Raw genomic sequence first — 20,860 nt, forward strand, 5'->3', positions numbered from 1 at the left:
GACTTCTCTTCCCTGCTCTCCTCACTCAACCTCTCCCTCACATAAACTCCCCCACTCACAGTCACGGCCACCCACTCGATTTGGTGATCACCCGGGGCCTCAGTGTCTCGGATGTCACTATTACCGACAAGGCCATCTCTGACCACCACTTCATCTCCTTCACCACCTCCACCCCCCTCCCCACCTCCACCAGACCCACCACCATCTTCTACCGCCCTTGGAAGAAGTTACCCCCACAATCCCTAACCGATGCCTTGGAGTCCTCTGAACTCCTCTCCCTCTGGCCTTCAACCCTCACCGACCCCTCTTCTCCTCTCTCCCTCCTCCACAATACCCTCTCCTCCACACTCGACACTCTTGCCCCCATCACCTCCCGTACTGTCTCCTACTCTCGCTCCTCCCCCTGGTTCACCACCCACCTCCGCTCTTGAAGAGTCAGGTGTGGGCCGCTGAACGCACCTGTGTCAAATCTGGCCTAACGGTCCACCGACAAATCTGGTTGGACCTCCTCAAAATCTACCGCTCCACTCTAGCCTCGGCCAAGTCGTCCTTCTACTCCAGGATAATCCTGGAGGCGAAGGACAACCCCAGGCTACTGTTCTCTACCACATCCCAACTCCTCCGTCCCCCCCCGCCACCCCGCGCAGGTCATCTCCTCCAACCTTCACTGCGAAGAGATGCTGGATTTCCTTGAATCCAAAATCAAGGGAATCCGCTCCACTGCCCCTCCAACATCCACCCACCACCTTCCCTCCCACACTCCGACTCTTACCCATCCTCCCGTACACACCTTCGAACCCGTTTCCCCACCCTCTGTCACCAACCTCATCCTGTCCCTGAAACCCACCACCTGCTCCCTGGACCCCATCCCCACTCCACTCCTTATCTCCCAGCTCCACCTCTTTGCCCCACATATCACAGACATCGTCAACCTGTCCCTCTCCTCCGGCTCTGCTCCCATTCCCCTCAAAACTGCCACCATCACTCCCATACTGAAAAAACCCTCCCTTGATGCGTCGCAGCTATCAAGCTACCGGCCCATCTCCAACCTTCCCTTCCTGTCCAAGGTCCTGGAACGAGTTGTCGCCTCCCAGCTGCGCTCTTTCCTCTCCAACCATTCATTACTCGAACCCCTTCAGTCGGGTTTCCGTGCTGCCCATAGCACAGAAACTGCCCTGATCAAGGTCACCAATGACATCCTGACCATCTGCGACCAGGGCTCCCTCTGCCTCCTCGTCCTCCTCGTCCTATCGGCCGCATTCAATACGGTCGACCACTCTATCCTCCTCCACCGCTTGTCCTCCCACCTCAACCTTCAAGGCCCTGTCCTTGAGTGATTTAGGTCCTACCTCTCCCACCGACTCCATTTTGTTTCCACAAACGGCTTTTTCTCTGTCTTGTGCGGTGTCCCTCAGAGCTCTGTCCTCAGTCCCCTCCTCTTCACCCTCTATATGCTCCCCCTCGGTGACATCATCCGCAGACATGGGGTTAACTTCCACATGTATGCAGATGACACACAACTCTACCTTTCCTCCTCTACCCTCAACTCCACGACCACCGATGTCCTGACAGCTGCCTGTCCGACATCGAGACCTGGACGAGAGACAACTTTCTTCAGCTCAACGTGCGTAAAACTGAGGCCCTCCTGATTGGCTCACGTCAGCGCCTCCGCACCTCAGGTGCTGACACCATCAGCATCCAAGGCTGCACTCTCCACCTCTCACAGAACCTGGTGTTCTGTTCGACCCTGAGCTGTCCTTTCTTCCTCATATCCGCTCCACAACTGGCACCGCCTTCCATCACCTCCGGAACATGGCCAGACTACGGCACTACCTCACCCCTCACGCTGCTGAAACTCTGGTCCACGCCTTTATCACCTCAAGGCTGGAATATGGGAATTCTCTCCTCGTCGGCCTTCCCGGCCCTCCCTCCACACTGCAGGTCATTCAGAACTCTGCAGCTCGAGTACTGTCCCGCACCAGGCTTCGCGACCACATCACTCCCACCCTCGCTCGCCTCCACTGGCTCCCCATCCCCCAGAGGATCGAATTCAAGATCCTCATCCTCACCGACAAGGCCATTCACGTCCTTGCTCCCTCCTATCTCTCCGACCTACTATCCCCCTACCTACCTGCCCGTACCCTCCGTTCCTCTGGCTCCGGTCTGCTCCACATCCCCCGCCCCAACCGCCCTACCATCGGTGGCCGGGCCTTCAGCCTCTCAGCCCCGAGGCTCTGGAACTCTATCCCCAGTGCCTTCGCCGCTTCCTCCCTTTCTTCCTTCAAGGCCGGTCTCAAGACCTTTCTCGTTGACCGTGCCTTCACCTCCCCTCTCGACTCTCTACCCCCTCCTCGCTCCCTCCCTTCCTTCCCCTCACCCTGACCCATTTCCCCCCCTGCTCGGGTCCCGACCCAACTGTCCAGCATCTTGGGACGTCCTCCCGACGTGAAAGGCGCTCTATAAATGAAATCTTGTTGTTGTTGTTGTCTCACACAACAGGCCGCCAAACCCCTCGTACACGCATTCATAACATCGAGGCTTGACTATGCAAACTCCCTGCTTGTCGGCCTCCCCAACTCCTCCCTCCATAGGCTGCAGATCATCCAGAACTCTGCAGCCCGTGTCCTCTCCTGCACCAGGCTCCATGACCCTATTACCCCGATCCTCGCCCGACTCCACTGGCTTCCCATCACACAGAGGCTACAGTTCAAGATCCTCATGCTCACCTTCAAAGCCCTTCATGGCCTTGCTCCCCCCTACCTCTTAACCCCCTACCAATCTGCCTGCTCCCTCCACTCAGCGGGCTCCGGCCTGCTTCACGCCCCTCGCCTCGCCCATTGCGTTTGAGCCTTCAACCACTCTGCCCCACACCCACTGGAACTCCATTCCGCAGTCCCTCCTTTCGCACCCCCCTGCCTTTCCAGCTTAAAAACCCTCCTCTTCGACCATTCCTTTGATCACCTTACTTCCCATCTGCCCTCCACCCACTCCAATTCCAACCCCCAGCTCAGATCCGAAACATTGCTGTCCAGCGCCTTGGGACATCCTCCCAATGTGAAAGGCACTATACAAATGTAACTTTGTTATTGTTGTAGTTAAAGATCTCATGGCACTATTCCTACAGTGAAGGGAGTTTCGCTTCCTCCTGTCCTACTCCAATGTCATCCTCGCTGTTCTCCCCAGCTCCACTACTCACAAACTACAACTGATTCAGAACACCGCCTTCCATATATACACCCGCACAAAAGTCCGTACCCGCATCACACCAGTCCTCGCTGGTTCCACAGACTCCCTATCACAGAAAGGATCAATTTGAAGATACTCTCATTTGTCTGCAAATACCTTCATGCCTTGGCACCTCCCTACCTCTGTGATTTTTCTCTCCCCACTCCACAGATTTCACAACAGCTACATCTCACCAGACATTTCTTTTCATTTTAATCTGCTGTGGCTTCCTTGTGTATGTTTGCATGTGTATATGTGCATCTCTATACATGTCTCTGTGTCTGTGGTATATATAGTGACTGTGCACTGCGCATGTGTACGTGGTCACTGTGTGAACATACATTGTATGTCAGTGAGTGTGTGGAGGAAGTTACACACTGATGAAACCACATTCTTTCTAATCTCAGCATAACAGCAGGAAGTGACAGCACGAAAGACACGGAAACTGTCCATCTACTAAGTCATCCCCCAAATTAACCATCCCATCTCTGGGGGGTGGTGGTGGGGGGGTTTATGACCCTGTGAGAAAAGCAATACAAATGTACATTGTTATTGTTGTTGCTCGGGAACACTGACGGACGTGTGACATGGACGCTTTATCACAGGGAAGGAGACTCAAATTTTATGCAAATTTTACTTCTTTCCTGTTAATTTTGCACCTCAAATCACATAAAGAATTACTGCCTGGAGAGGTATAGTACAGTGCACACAATACAGCCCCACCGTAAAGTGGTACACAGAAAGTAAGCTTCAGTGAGGAAGGGTGGCACGTGTGTCTCAGTCGTTTGCCTGCTGTTAGCTGGAAACAGTTATCACTGACTGACAGCTGCCAGGGTTGCGAGGGAAGAGCTTTGCACTGTGGTGAGCGCCACACTCTCCTTCGATCATACAGAGTATACAGAGTAACAATTGGCCTGATTTTAGGTAACAATCATCTGTATACACAAGCGTTTTATGCAGTGTACTATGGGGAGAACAGCAGAGAGAGTCGGTGAATAGATATAAAACAGTCACTGGTAGAGCAAAAGGAGAATTTAGGAGAATTGTTTCACTAAGAGAGTTGTTGGGATGTGGAATGCTCTGCTCGGTGGTCGAGGCAGAGCTCACTGTGCGCTTCCAGAGGGCAGGAGATGGGTATATGAAGGACAGAGGCTTGAAGGGTGTGGGCTAATCGGTGGAGTCCTGCAGCTCAGTGGTTAGAGCGATCGCCTCACAAGGGAGAGACCCGGGTTTGATTCCCAGCAGGGCAAAACTTTGGGCAAGTTTCCTTACTGCACATGCCTGGTAATAATCCCTCAAGAAAAAAAAATTTGGTCACTTCAAGACATGGCTGTTTGTGGGACACTGCTGTTCGCAATTGGCTGCCACATTTCGCCCACAAATGTACAGTCAATCCACTTCACAGTCTGTTTTGTGAAGCGCTTTGAGACGTTTACAAGACGTGAAAAGCTCTATATCAAAATGCAAGCATTATTATATAACAATAATCATCGTTGGATTTGATACAGCACCTTATCCCATCATTGAGAAGCCTTATACACTTTACAGGATTTATTGTAAAGTGCAATGACTGTAATAAAGTGCAAACATGGCAGCCAATTTGTCCACAGCAATGCCCCACCAACAGCAGTGAAGTGAATGACTGATTTTGTCCAGGGGATTATCAGCCAGGACACAGGAGAGAGAGAAACTGCCTTCTCTTGACTGATTGAACACTTCCTCTGAGAGCTACTGCAGACTGAATGGGCCAAATTGCTTCTCCGTGCTGTACATTTCAATGGTTTTACTTCATGGAAATTATTAAAAGCAGAATATTAAATGGTATGTGCATTGATGGAGACTTACATTGGCTCCAGTGGAGATCTCATGTACCAAATTACCAATTTCTGTGCTGAAACAAGCTACAATTCAAGAGCCAGTTGGTTTTTTTTGATCAGCCATAGTCGTGCGAAAACCCAACACCATGTTTAAGAGTAACCAAACTAAATTGAGAATTCCACACATCCCACCTACACATGGAAATTCCAGAGATAGATTGTTGGAATAGAATGCGAACTCTCTCCCTGGAGGGATGCATCCTGATTACCTAATTCCGAAATTAGCAGCGCTATGGGGAGGGGATTGGGATTGAATTGGATAGCTTTTTTTCAAAGAGCCGTCATAGCCACAATGGGCCAACTGGCCTCCTTCTGTGCTGCATAATTCTATGATTCTATGAATCTATGATGAGCCAGGTTGGGCTGTGCTGTCGTCAGCAGTGCTCTGGAATACTGCGGACCCACCTGGTTCAGGAACTGGACTAGAGACCGCCACAGAGGCCCTGGCTTGATTCTGACATTCCGCTGCCAAACATGCCATCTTGAAGCCAATTCAGCTCCAGAGAAAGCTCGCTTACTCCCCCCACCACCCCCACGAGGATATACAGAAATGACAGTCAGGAGCTGGTCATTTCTGTATATATTATAAGAGAAATGAGACTATGCCTTTATAATAATAATAATCCTTGCATTTGATGTAGGGCTTTTCACATCTTCGAGACGTCTCAAAGAGCTTCACAGAATATGCTGTAAAGTGAATTGACTGTATATTTGTGGGCAAAACCCAGCAGCCAATTGCACACAGTAGTGTCCCACAAACAGTCGTGGATTGAAAATGACCAATTTATTATTGTTTTGTTTTGGAGGGATTATTATTAGGCTCTGTGCGGAGTAAGGAAACTTGCCCAAGGTTTCGCCCTCTGCCTGGAATTGAACTCAGGTGTCTCGCTTGCAAGGCGAGTGCTCTAATCACTGAGTTACAGGACTCCACAAGTGACTGACCCACGGAGTCAGGAAACATCACACCAACAGCACAGCAGGACTCCAGGCTGGCGCTCCAGAGCAGTACTCCAGGGAGCTGGGAGAGCGCTGCATTGTCAGAGGTGTCGTCCTACAGATCAAATTAAACTGAGGTCCTGTCAGCGCTCGGAATGTTAATCACAGCCACTACTCGAAATGGAGTTTCACTCCCTGTGTCCTGGCCAATATTCCCCCAGAGAAAATCAGTCATTCACTTCATGGCTTCAGGTGGGATATTGCTGTGAACACTTTGGCCGCCACATTCACCCACAAAAAACAGTCTCCACACTCAAAATTGCTTCTCTGTGAAGGTCTTTATAAAAGTTTAACGTCAAATGCAAGGATTATTATTATTTATCATAAAACGTCAAACGCATTATCAAATGAAATAGCATTACTGAGGAAATGCCAATCAGTAATTGCAGAATTAAATTCTGCTGCCCACGATCCTGTACTGTTGTCTAGCTCCCAACTCTCAGTGGTGAGAAGAGTGTGAGTGCACCCTGGGTAAGGTTGAGGCTCACTGTCAGAGCAGGAAGATGTACAGCATTTACCAGCAAAGCCCAGTGTAACATAGGCTCGCAGAGACCCCCCAGTGTCCAGCATCAACTGTGCAGCCAGATCCGGGGAGGGGATGGAAGCCATCATTTTTGATGTATAAAGATTTGTGGGCACTTTCCCCAAAAGCCAATTTGCGATCTGGCCTGGGAATGGTATGGTACTAGGGTGGGCCTGACTGCACTTTGATGTTCTGTAGGAATGCACACCACTTAGCAACCCTCACATCAAGCAGGAGCTGTTTATTTCTGCACAGCTGTAATCTGAATGAAACAAATTATGGAAACATTCTGGCATGGTCACAGGCACTATTAATAGCTTGAGCATTCCTCCAGCAATAACACATCCAAGAAACTGTCCCGGCCAGAATACAAACATTCCGCTCTGACTCAGGGACAGCTTCTCCCAGCTACATACATCTGTATATAAGACGCAGCAAACCTCATTCACATGATACTCAGGATCCCACAGACACCCACACTGAATGCCCTCCAGCATTGATCAGCCTGGTGTTGAGCCCAGGTTAGGGCTTTGAGGCTGTGTGTGAGTGTGAGGCTGTGGGTCTCATAGAATCATACAGCACAGAAGGCGGTCATTCGGCCCAAACTTAGAGAATCATAGATTAGGGTCTGTGTGTGAGCGTGAGGCGGTGGGTCTGTGTATGAGTGTGATGCTGTGTGTGAAACCACCAAAACTCTCACCCACAATTTCAACACATCAAGGCTCGAGTGTGTGAGGCTGTCTGTGAGTGTGAAGCTGTGGGTCTGTTTGTGAGGCTGTCTGTGAGTGTTAGGCTGTGTGTGACGCTGTGTGTGAGAATGAGACTTTGTGTGAGTGTGAGACTGTGTGTGAGGTTGTCGATGAATGTGAGGCTGTATGTGAGGCTCTTTCAGACATCGTCCTGGATGAGAGACAACTTTCTGCAGCTGAATGTCAGCACGACCGAGGCCCACCTGAGTGGCTCACACCAGGGCCTCCATACCTCAGGCAGTGGCAGCATCAGCATCCAAAGATGCAAACTCCACCTCACCAAGCCAGGAACCTGGGTGTCTTGTTCGACCCTCAACTGTCCTTTCTCCCCCATATATGTGTCATGATCCGCTCCGCCTTCCCCCACCTCCGCAACATTGTTCAACTCCACCACTGCCTCACCCCTCAGGCTGCCGAAACCCTCATCTATGCATTCGTCACCTCAAGGCTCGACTATGGAAACTCCCTCCTTAGCGGCCTCCCCAACTTTTCCCTCCACAAGCTGCAGATCATCCAGAACTCTGCAGCTCGTGTCCTCTCCCACACCAGGCTTCGTGACCCCATCAGCCCTACCCTTGCCTGGCTCCACTGGCTCCCCATCCCCCAGAGGATAGAATTCAAAATCCTCGTCCTCACTTTCAAAGCTCTCCATGGCCTTGCCCCCTCCTACCTCTCTGACCTGCTGACCTCCTATCAATCTGCCCATTCCCTCCATTCAGTGGACTCCATCCTGCTCCATGTCTTCCGCCTGACCCACCATACCATTGGCGGTCGGGCTTTCAGCCTCTCTGGCTCTACCCTTTGGAACTCCATCCCAGAATCCCTTTGCCGTGCTCCCTCCCTTGCCTCCTTTATGGCACGATTCAAGACCCTCCTTTTCGACTGTGCCTTCAGCCTCCTACCTCTCTGCCCTCCCTCATCCCAACCATGGCCCCTCAAGCAAGATAGATAGATTTCTTATTGCAAAAGGGATTAAGAGATATGGGGATAAGGCAGGGTTAGGTTATTAGCTGGAGTTGGATTAGAAGATCAGCCTTGATTGAATGGCGGGGCAGGCTCGAAGGGCCGAATGGCCTACTCCTGCTCCTACATGTTATGTTATGTTAAGCTCGGGTCCTGATCCCCAAATGTTCAGCACCTTGTGACGTCCTGCCAACGTGAAAGGCGCTTTACAAATGTAATTTTGTTGTTGTTTTGTGTAAGTGAGAGGTTGTGTGACTATGAGGCTTTCTGTGTGTGAGAGGCTGTGGGTCTGTTTGTGTGTGTGTGTGTGTGTGTGTGTTTGAGAGAGAGACTGTGTGAGGTTGTTTGTGAGTGAGGTTGTGTGATGCTGTGTGTGAGTGTGAGGCTGTGTGTAAGGCTGTCTGTGAGTGTGAGGCTGTTTGTGGAGCTCTGTGTGAGTGTGGGGCTGTGTGTGAGGCTCTGTATCTGGTGTGTATGGGGCTGTAAGTGAGGCTGTTTGTGAGGCTGCGTGTGGGGTATGTGTGGGGCTGTGTGTGGGGCTGTGCAGGGCTTTCTCTGTCTTCTCGTCCTTCTCAATTTCTCCGCCACCTTCAACACCTTCGTTGACTACTGTATTCTTGTCCACTGCCTCTCCCTTCAGCTGTACCTTCATGGTGCTGTCCATGCTTGGTCTTGTTCCTACCTTTCCCAACATCAGCGATTCATTTTCACTGATGGCTTCTCCTCCAGCCCTCGCACCGGCAAGTGCAGCGTTCCTTTGGTCACCTCCTTTTTAATATCTACATGATCCCGCTTGGTGATACCATCCGAAGATGTAGGGTCACCTTCCTCACCCCAAATTTATCTCGCTGCCTTCACCCTCAACTCCAGGAACACTACTGTCAGACATCAAGTCCTGTATGAGAACTAACTTTCTCCAGTAGAATAATAATAATAATAATCCTTGCATTTGATATAGCGCTTTTGACATCTTCTAGACATCTTGTGGAGTCCTGTAGCTCAGTGGTTAGAGCACTCGCTTTGCAAGCGAGAGACCTGAGTTCAATTCCAGGCAGAGCGAAACCTTGGGCAAGTTTCCTTACTCCACACAGAGCTTAATAATAATCCCTCCAAAACCAAAAACAATAATAAAATTGGCATTTTCAATCTACGACTGTTTGTGGGACATTGCTGTGCGCAATTGGCTGCCGCGTTCGCCCACAAATTTACAGTCAATTCACTTTACAGTGTGTTCTGTGAAGCGCTTTGGGACGTCCTTCCGACGTGAAAAGCGCTATATCAAATGCAAGGATTATTATTATTATTATTATTATTATCTCAAAGCGCTTCACAGAATAGACAGTAAAGTGAATTGACCGTATATTTGTGGGCGAAACCCGACAGCCAATTGTGCACAGCAGTGTCCCACAGACAGTCGTGGATTGAAAATGACCAATTTATTATTGATTTTTTGTTTTGGAGGGATTATTATTAGGCTCTGTGTGGAGTAAGGAAACTTGCCCAAGGTTTCGCCCTCTGCCTGGAATTGAACCCAGGTGTCTCGCTTGCAAAGCGAGTGCTCCAAACACTAAGCTACACGACTCCATGTCGACAAGACTGAGGCCCTCCTGCTTCGCTCCTGTCACTTCAGGCTCTGATAGCAACACTATTCATGGACGCACACTCCACCTCACGGATCCTTGTCCTCACTTTCAAAGCCTCCATGGTCTTGCTCCTCCCTACCTCTTTGACCTGCTAACGCTATATCGACCTATCAGCTCTATCCGCTCGGTGGGTTCCGGCCTGCCCCATGTCTCCGGCACTGCCCACCCCACCATCGGCGGTTCAACATTCAACCTTTCTGCCCCCACCCTCTGGAACTCCATCCGGAGCCACTCTGCCTCGCCTCATTCCTTGCCTCCTTCAAGGCCCGTCTAAAGATTCTCCTCTCCAACTGCGCCTTTGGTCATCCTCCGTCCTCCTTGCCCTCCACCTCTCCTGACTTCAGCCGTCAGCTCGGGTGCAAATCCTTCACTGTGCAGCGCATTGAGACATCCTCCCAACATGAAAGGTGCTGTATAAATGTTATTTGTTGTTATAGCGATGCACTGATACACTGAGGCAGTGGTTACGCTCTGACCACACTTGGTGTGAGTGTGAGCAGCCCACCTCTCCTGTACTCACGTTCCCAGAACATCCTTGAATTCGTACATCTTTTTGATCTCCGTTTTCCTTTTCCACGGTCTGTCCATCTCTCCCACAGCAACTGTTCCTGATATTAGCCAAACCCACAGCTCCTTCTACTGCAAAGAGAGACAGGGTCAGCGTCGCACACACACACAGATAGCCACAGAGAGAGATATACACACACACACACACACACAAGGTTAGTCACACAACAACAAGATTACATTTGTATAGCGCATTTCATGTCGGGAGGACGTCCCAAGGCGCTGGACAGTGTACAGCATTTCAGACCCGAGCTGGGGTCAGGGGAGTAGAAGGGAGGGGACGGGAAGGGGGTGACCAATGGCATGGTTGAAGAGGAGGGTTTTGAGGCGGGACTTGAAGGAGGCTAAGGAGGGGGCGAGGCGGAGTGACTGGGGGATGGAGTTCCAGAGGTTGGGGGCAGAGTGGCTGAAGGCTCTCCCGGCAATGGTGGGGCAGATGGGTTGGGGGACGTGGAGAAGGCCGGAGCCGGCTGAGCGGAGGGAGCGAGCGGGTTGGTAGGAGGTTAGGAAGTCACAGAGGTAGGGTGGGGTGAGGCCATGGAGGGCTTTGTAGGTGAGGACCAGGATCTTGAACTGGATCCTCTGAAGGATAGGGAGCCAATGGAGTCGGGCGAGAATGGGGGAGATTGGGTCACGGAGTTTAGTGCCGGAGAGGACACGGGCTGCAGAGTTATAATAATAATATTATAATAGAGTTCTGGATTATCTGCGGCCTGTGGAGGGAGGAGTTGGGAAGGCCGACAAGCAGAGCATTTGCATAGTCGAGCCTGGAGGTGATGAAGGCGTGAACAAGAGTTTCATTGTCCTGAGGGGTGAGGTAGTGGCGGAGTCGGGCGATGTTACGGAGGTGAGGGAAGGCAGAATGAGTCATGGCTTAGATGTGGAGGAGAAAAGACAGTTGAGGGTCGAGCAAGACACCGAGGTTCCTGACTGGCTGGTGAGGTGTAATGTGCAACCATGGAGGTTGATGCTGCCAGAGCCTGAGGTGCTGAGGTGCTGGTGTGAGCCAATCAGGAGGGCCTCAGTCTTGTTCACATTCAACTGTAGGAAATTTGCCCTCATCCAGGACTTGATGTCCGACAGACAGTCTGTCAGGACAGTGGTGGTCCTGGAGTTGAGGGTGGGGGCAGAAAGATAGAGTTGGGTGTCATCTGCATACATACACAGAGAGATATATACACACACAGTCACACAGAGACAAACACACACACACACACACACACAGACAGTCACAGAGACACACACACAGAGACAGTTACACAGAGATATACGCACACACACAGTCACACGGATACATACACACAAGATTACATTTGTATAGCGCCTTTCATGCCTTTCAGACAGTCACACAGAGATATACACACAGAGGCAATCACACAGAGATATACACACACAGAGAGTCACACACAGAGATATATACACGCACACACAGTCACACAGAGAGATATATACACACACACAGAGTCACACACGCAGGTAGTCACACACACACAGACAGTCAGAGAGATATACACGCAGAGACAGACACACACACACAGGCAATTGGAGAGAGATGTACACACACAGACAGATAGTCACAGAGACACACACAGACAGGTAGTCGCAGAGAGAGACACACAGACAGACAGCCCCAGAGAGAGATATACACACACATGCAGTCACACACACACACACACACACACACACACACACACACACATACATAGGCAGACAGTCACAAAGAGATATATACACAGAGACAGACAACCACACAGTGAGAGAGACACACAGTCACAGAGAGAGAGACACAGTACCAGAGAGAGAGAGACACACACACACACAGTCAAAGAGAGAGAGACACACACAAACAGTCACAGAGGGAGACACACAGAGAGACAGTTAGAGAGAGAGAGACACAGACAGACTGTCACAGAGATTCACACACAGACAGTTATAGAGGCACACACAGAGACAGACACACACAGAGAGACACACCCAGAGAGATAGTCACAGAGATGGACATAGAAACACACATCCACAGTCACAGAAAGAGACACACACACAGTCACAGAGAGACACGCACAGTCACAGAGAGAGACACACACACAGTCACAGAGGCAGTCACAGAGAGAGAGAGACACACACAGTCACAGAGAGAGACACACACACAGTCACAGAGAGAGACACACACACAGTCACAGAGGCAGTCACAGAGAGAGAGAGACACACACAGTCACAGAGAGAGAGACACACACAGTCACAGAGGCAGTCACAGAGAGAGAGAGACACACACAGTCACAGAGAGAGACACACACACAGTCACAGAGAGAGAGACACACACAGTCACAGAGACAGTCACAGAGAGAGAGACACACACACAGTCACAGAGAGAGAGAGAGAGACACACACACAGTCACAGAGAGAGAGAGACACACACAGTCACAGAGAGAGACACACACACAGTCACAGAGGCAGTCACAGAGAGAGAGACACACACAGTCACAGAGAGAGAGAGACACACACAGTCACAGAGAGAGAGACACACACAGTCACACAGAGAGAGACACACACACAGTCACAGAGACAGTCACAGAGAGAGAGACACACACACACAGTCACAGAGAGAGAGAGAGACACACACACACGGTCACAGAGAGAGACAGTCACACACACACAGTCACAGACACACACAGTCACAGAGAGAGACACACACACAGTCACAGAGAGACGCACACAAACACAAAGAGACAGTCACAGAGAGAGAGACACACACACAGTCACAGAGGCAGTCACAGAGAGAGAGACACACACAGTCACAGAGAGAGACACACACACAGTCACAGAAAGAGAGACACACACAGTCACAGAGAGAGACACACACACAGTCACAGAGAGACGCACACAAACACAAAGAGACAGTCACAGAGAGGTGCACACAGACAGTCACACTCAGAGAGACACACAGACACACACTCACATACAGACGACTCTCACATAGACACTCACACACACACTCTCACCCAGACACACTCACCCAGACACACTCACATAGATACTCTCACACACAGACACACACACACTCTCACCCAGACACACTCACACAGACACTCTCACACACAGACACACACACACTCTCATACACACACACTCACACACAACCTCACACACGTACACTCACACACACACACACACACATAGACACTCACACACATACACTTTCACACAGACACACACAGACACTCTCACACACACATACACTCACAGACAGACACACACATACACACTAATACACAGACACTCTCACACACACATTCACACATAGACACTCACACACACACTCACACACATACACTCACACTCTCACAGACAGATGCACACACTCACACACAGACACACACACACAGACACTCACATTGTCACAGACAGACACACACACACTCTCACAGACAGACACACACACACACACACACTCTCACAAACAGACACTCTCACACACAGACACTCACACACACTGTCACACACAGACACTCTCACACACTGTCACACACACACTGTCACACACTGTCACACACAGATACTCTCACACACACTGTCACACAGAGACACACTCTCACACACACACTCACACACACTGTCACACATAGATACTCGCACACACTGACACTCACACACACACTGTCACGCACACTCTCACACACACTGTCACATACAGATACTCAGACACACTGTCACACACACACACTCTCACACACACACAGACACACAAACACAGACTGTCTCACACACACAGAGACTGTCACACACTCACACAGACTGTCACACACTCACACGGACTGTCACACACTCACACAGACTGTCACACACTCACACAGTCTGTCACACACTCACACAGACTGTCACACACTCACGCAGACTGTCACACACTCACACAGACTGTCACACACTCACACAGACTGTCACACACACACACACAGACTGTCACACACACACTCACACAGACTGTCACACACTCACACAGACTGACACACACTCACACAGACTGACACACACTCACACAGACTGACACACACTCACACAGACTGACACACACTCACACAGACTGTCACACACACACTCACACAGACTGTCACACACTCACACAGACTGTCACACACTCACACAGACTGTCACACACACACACAGACTGTCACACACTCACACAGACTGTCACACACTCACACAGACTGTCACACACTCACACAGACTGTCACACACTCACACAGACTGTCACACACTCACACAGACTGTCACACACACACACCACACACCACACAGACTGTCACACACACCACACAGACTGTCACACACTCACACAGACTGTCACACACTCACACAGACTGTCACACACTCACACAGACTGTCACACACTCACACAGACTGTCACACACTCACACAGACTGTCACACACTCACACAGACTGTCACACACACACACACAGACTGTCACACACTCACACAGACTGTCACACACTCACACAGACTGTCACACACTCACACAGACTGTCACACACTCACACAGACTGTCACACACTCACACAGACTGTCACACACTCACACAGACTGTCACACACTCACACAGACTGTCACACACTCACACAGACTGTCACACACTCACACAGACTGTCACACACTCACACAGACTGTCACACACTCACACAGACTGTCACACACTCACACAGACTGTCACACACTCACACAGACTGTCACACACACACACAGACTGTCACACACACAGACTGTCACACACACACACAGACTGTCACACACACACACAGACTGTCACACACTCACACAGACTGTCACACACACACACACACACAGACTGTCACACACACACACAGACTGTCACACACTCACACAGACTGTCACACACTCACACAGACTGTCACACACTCACACAGACTGTCACACACACACACACACCACACAGACTGTCACACACACACACAGACTGTCACACACTCACACAGACTGTCACACACACACACACACACAGACCGTCTGACGCTCTGCAGCGCTGTGGGATTCGCAGTGATACGGAGCTGTCGCGAGGAATGTGGCGCTGCTCTGAACTCCGCCTCAGAACCAACACTGTCTGTAGCCATTGCGCTGTTTGTTGAAGCTCTTACCTGAAGCTCTGTGTGTGTTGTGTGTGTGTGTTGTGTATTGTGTATGTGTTGTGTGTGTTGTGTGTGTGTGTTGTGTATGTGTTGTGTGTGCTGTGTATGTTGTGTGTGTGTGTTGTGTATGTGTTGTGTGTGCTGTGTATGTTGTGTGTGTGTGTTGTGTATGTGTTGCGTGTGCTGTGTATGTTGTGTGTATGTTGTGTGTGTGTTGTGTGTGTATGTTGTGTGTGTGTATGTTGTGTGTGTGTGTTGTGTATGTGTTGTGTGTGCTGTGTATGTTGTGTGTGTGTTGTGTGTGTGTGTTGTGTGTGTGTTGTGTGTGCTGTGTATGTTGTGTGTTGTGTGTGTATGTTGTGTGTTGTGTGTGTGTTGTGTGTGTATGTTGTGTGTGTATGTTGTATGTTGTGTGTGTGTATGAGCCGCTTCTTTCACTGTGTGGCTCTCAGCGCTGCGGCGGCTCTGTGTCTCAGTCCCTCCCTCTCTCTCTGCCCAAACTTCACAGCGCTGCGTCTACTTCCCTCTGCAGTGTGTGTGTGTGTGTGTCAGTGTCTGTGTGTGTGTGTTTATTATGCCTGTGTGTGTGTGTGTGTGTCAGTGTCTGTGTGTGTGTGCGTGTTACTGTGTGCATGTCTGACTGTGTGTCTCAGTGTGTGTGTGTGTGTGTGTGTGTGTTACTGTGTGCATGTCTGTCTGTGTGTCTCAGTGTGTGTGTGTGTGTGTGTGTGTTACTGTGTGCATGTCTGTCTGTGTGTCTCAGTGTGTGTGTGTGTTACTGTGTGCATGTCTGTCTGTGTGTCTCAGTGTGTGTGTGTGTTACTGTGTGCATGTCTGTCTGTGTGTCTCAGTGTGTGTGTGTGTCTGTGTATGTGTGTGTGTTACTTTGTGCATGTCTGTCTGTGTGTCTCAGTGTGTGTGTGTGTTACTGTGTGCATGTCTGTCTGTGTGTCTCAGTGTGTGTGTGTGTTACTGTGTGCATGTCTGTCTGTGTGTCTCAGTGTGTGTGTGTGTCTGTGTATGTGTGTGTGTTACTGTGTGCATGTCTGTCTGTGTGTCTCAGTGTGTGTGTGTGTGTTACTGTGTGCATGTCTGTCTGTGTGTCTCAGTGTGTGTGTGTGTCTGTGTATGTGTGTGTGTTACTTTGTGCATGTCTGTCTGTGTGTCTCAGTGTATGTGTGTGGTGTGTTACTTTGTGCATGTCTGTCTGTGTGTCTCAGTGTGTGTGTGTTACTGTGTGCATGTCTGTCTGTGTGTCTCAGTGTGTGTGTGTGTTACTGTGTGCATGTCTGTCTGTGTGTCTCAGTGTGTGTGTGTGTCTGTGTGTGTGTGTGTTACTGTGTGCATGTCTGTATGTGTGTCTCAGTGTGTGTGTGTGTCTGTGTGCGTCTGTGTGGGTGTCTTAGTGTGTGTGCATGTCTGCCTGTGTGTCTCAGTGTGTGTGAGTGTCTCAACAACAACAACAACAAGATTCCATTTATAAAGCGCCTTTCACGTCAGGAGGACGTCCCAAGGCGCTGCACAGTTGGGTCATGACCCGAGCAGGGGGGAAATGGTCAGGGTGAGGGGAGGGAAGGGAGGGAGCGAGGAGGGGGGAAATGGTCAGGGGGAGGGGAGGGAGGGAGCGAGGAGGGGGGAAATGGTCAGGGTGAGGGGAGGGGAGGGAGGGAGCGAGGAGGGGGGAAATGGTCAGGGTGAGGGGAGGGAAGGGAGGGAGCGAGGAGGGGGAAGAGAGTCGAGAGGGGAGCTGAAGGCACGGTCAAATGCCTTTTGAAAATCTAGATAAACTACATCTACTGTACTACCTTCATCCACCCTCTCAGTCACTTCATCCAAAAATTCTATTAGGTTTGTCAGACACAATCTGCCTTTAACAAATCCGTGTTGACTGTCCTTTATTAAACCATATTTTTCTAAGTGAGAATTTATATTGTCCCGGATTATAGTCTCCAGAAGTTTCCCTCCTACTCATGTTAGACTGACTGGCCTGTAGTTCTCAGGTTTATCCTTCTGCCCCTTTTTGTACAGGGGCGTAACATTTGCAACCTTCCAGTCCTTTGGCACCACTCCAGTGTCCAAAGAGGATTGAAAGATTGTGGCCAGAGTCTCCGCTATTTCCACCCTTGCTTCCCTCAGTAACCTAGGATGCATCCCATCCGGACCAGGTGACTTATCTATGGTGAGCACCAACAGCCTTTTTAGTACCTCCTCTCCGTTGATTTTTCATCGAATCATAGAATCATACAGCACAAAAAGAGGCCATTCGGCCCATCGAGTCTGTGCCAGCTCTTTGAAAAGAACAATGTAATGTCAACCCCACTCCCCAGCTCTTTCCCCATAACCCTACAAACCCGTCCTCCTCAAATACCCGTCCACCGCGTTTTTAAAAGTTGTTATTGAATCGGCCTCGACCGCCCTTTCAGGCAATGCGTTCCAGATTCGAAAAACTCGCTGCGTGAAAAAATGTCTTCTCACCTCCCCTCTGCTTCTTTTAGAAACCATTTTAAATCTGTGACCTCGAGTTACCGACACACCGACCAGTGGAAACAGTTTTTCCCTTTCTAACCTATCAAATCCCCTCATGATTTTGAAGACCTCTATTAGGTCTCCTCGTAACCTTCTTTGCTCCAATGAGAATAATCCTCGCCTCTCTAGCCTTTCCTCATAATCAAGGTCCCTCATTCCTGGTACCATTCTTGTAAATCTCCTCTGCACCCTTTCCAATGCCTTAACATCCTTCCTATAGTGCGGTGCCCAGAACTGGGCGCAGTATTCTAACTGAGGCCTAACCAGTGTTTTATATAAATTAATCATAACCTCTGACTCTTGTACTCTATGCCCCTATTTATAAAGCCTAGTATCCCATATGCCCTTTTTACAGCCTTATCTACCTGTCCTGCCACCTTCAAGGATTCATTTACCTGCACCCCCAGGTCTCTCTGTTCCTTCACCCCCCTTAACATTGTATTACCAGCCTGTATTGCCTCCCCTCATTCTTTCTACCAAAATGCATTACCTCGCATTTCTCCACATTGAAATTCATCTGCCATGTGTCTGCCCATTTTACCATTCTGTCTATGTCTTCCTGCAGTTGGCTCCTATCCTTCTCACTGTTTACCACCCGACCTAACTTTGTGTCGTCCGCAAACTTGGAAATGGTACTTGCTATACCCAAGTCCAGATCATTTATGTATATTAAGAAGAGCAGTGGTCCTAATGCCGATCCCTGGGGAACGCCACTGTACACTTCCCTCCAGTCAGAAAAGCAGCCGTTCACCACAACTCTCTGCTTTCTGGCTCCCAGCCGGTTCTGGATCCGCTGCCACTGTTCCTTTTATACTATGGGCTTCTATTTTTCTTACAATTCTTTTATGTGGCACTTTGTCAAATGCCTTTTGAAAGTCCATATAAACTATATCTACTGCACTACCTTTATCCACACTCTCCGTTACCTCATCGAAAAATTCTATCAGATTTGTTAGACAAGATTTGCCTTTAACAAATCCGTGTTGGCTGTCCTAATTAACCCATATTCTTCTAAGTGAAGATTTATTCTGTCCCGGATTACAGTCTCCAGGAGTTTCCCCACTACTGGAGTCCTGTAGCTCAGTGGTTAGAGCACTCGCTTTGCAAGTGAGAGACCTGAGTTCAATTCCAGGCAGAGGGCGAAACCTTGGGCAAGTTTCCTTACTCCACACACAGAGCCTAATAATAATCCCTCCAAAACAAAAACAATAATAAATTGGTCATTTTCAATCTATGACTGTTTGTGGGACATTGCTGTGTGCAATTGGCTGCCGCGTTCGCCCACAAATATACAGTCAATTCATTTTACAGTATATTCTGTGAAGCGCTTTGGGACGTCCTCCCGACGTGAAAAGCGCTATATCAAATGCAAGGATTATTATTATTATTATTACTGATGTTAGGCTGACAGGCCTGCAGTTCCCAGGTTTGTCCTTCTGTCCCTTTTTGTACAGGGGAGTCACATTGGCCACTCTCCAGTCCTCTGGCACCACTCCTATGTCCAATGAAGATTGAAAAATTGTAGCCAAAGCTTCCGCCATTTGTACCCGTGCCTCCCATAGTACCGTTGGCTTCATCCTGTCCGGACCGGGCGAATTATCTACCCTCAGCGCAGTCAACCTTTTCAGTACTTCCTTTCTGTTTATACTTATCCTATCCATTTTCTCTACCCTCTCCTCTGATACTGCAGCATTTGGTGCATCCACTTCTTTTGTGAAGACAGATGCAAAGTACTCGTTCAATACATCAGCTATGCCCTCTGTCTCCACAATAAGATTTCCCCCTTGGTCCTTAATTGGCCCCACCCTACCTTTGACTAACCTTTTTTTTCTTGATATGTTTGTAAAATATTTTAGGATTCCCTTTAATGTTACCCGCTAACTTTTTTTTGTATAATTTTTTAGCCCCTCTTATTTCCTTTTTCAGTTGTCTTCTGTACTTCCTATATTCTATTTGGTTGTCTTCTGTATCTTGGGTTTGACATTTATCATACGCCTCCTTTTTCTGCTTCATTGTAGACACAATTACCTTCGTCATTCAGGGTGGTTTGGATGCCCTACTTTTCTTTTGTGGGAATATATTTGTTCTGTCCCCGAGCTATCTCATCCTTGAAGACTTCCCACTGCTCTTTAGTTGTTTTACCTGCCAATCTTTCTTTCATATCCAATTTCTGTTCACACGCCTGTGATATTGTGGCATTGGTTGCATCACCGTTTTTGAAGATATTTGCAAAGTACTTATTTAGTACATCAGCCTCTGCCTCAACAAGAAGATTTCCACTGGGGTCCCTAATTGGACCCACCCTACCTTTGACTAACCTTTTACTCTTGATATGCTTATAAAATACCTTAGGGTTCCCTTTTATGTTTCCTGCTAATCTTTTCTCGTACAATCTCTTCGCCCCTTTTTCTTCCCTTGTCACTTCTCCTCTGTACTTCCTATATTCTATTTGATTATCCTGTGTGTTTTGGACCTGACATTTGTCATTAGCCTCCTTTTTATGTTTTATTTTAGTCATCCAGGGAGGTTTGACTGTCTTACCTTTCCCCTTTGTGGGAATGTATTTGCTCTCTCCCCAAATTATCTCCTCCTTGAAGGCTTCCCATTGTTCATTTGCTGTCTATCTGCCAATCTTTCTTTCCAGTCTATCTTGG

General features: G+C 49.2%; 1 protein-coding gene across 2 annotated transcripts in view; it reads right to left on the bottom strand.

Moving 5' to 3' along the window:
- The window catches only part of LOC103190612 (calcium/calmodulin-dependent protein kinase type 1-like), a 51,538-nt gene extending 35,729 nt beyond the window's left edge, over nt 1–15,809 (bottom strand). The window contains exons 1-2 of one of the 2 annotated variants that reach the window (XM_042339407.1): nt 15,690–15,721; nt 10,497–10,615 (exon numbers count right to left, since the gene is read on the bottom strand). In XM_042339407.1, coding sequence (XP_042195341.1) covers nt 10,497–10,564 — 68 coding nt within the window. In that variant the 5' untranslated portion in view covers nt 10,565–10,615; nt 15,690–15,721. 2 annotated transcript variants of the gene reach the window in all.
- Nucleotides 15,810–20,860: the final 5,051 nt, after the last annotated feature.

Source organism: Callorhinchus milii, unplaced genomic scaffold, assembly GCF_018977255.1.
Source record: "Callorhinchus milii isolate IMCB2004 unplaced genomic scaffold, IMCB_Cmil_1.0 Scaffold12, whole genome shotgun sequence".
Classification (NCBI taxonomy): Eukaryota; Metazoa; Chordata; class Chondrichthyes; order Chimaeriformes; family Callorhinchidae; genus Callorhinchus; species Callorhinchus milii.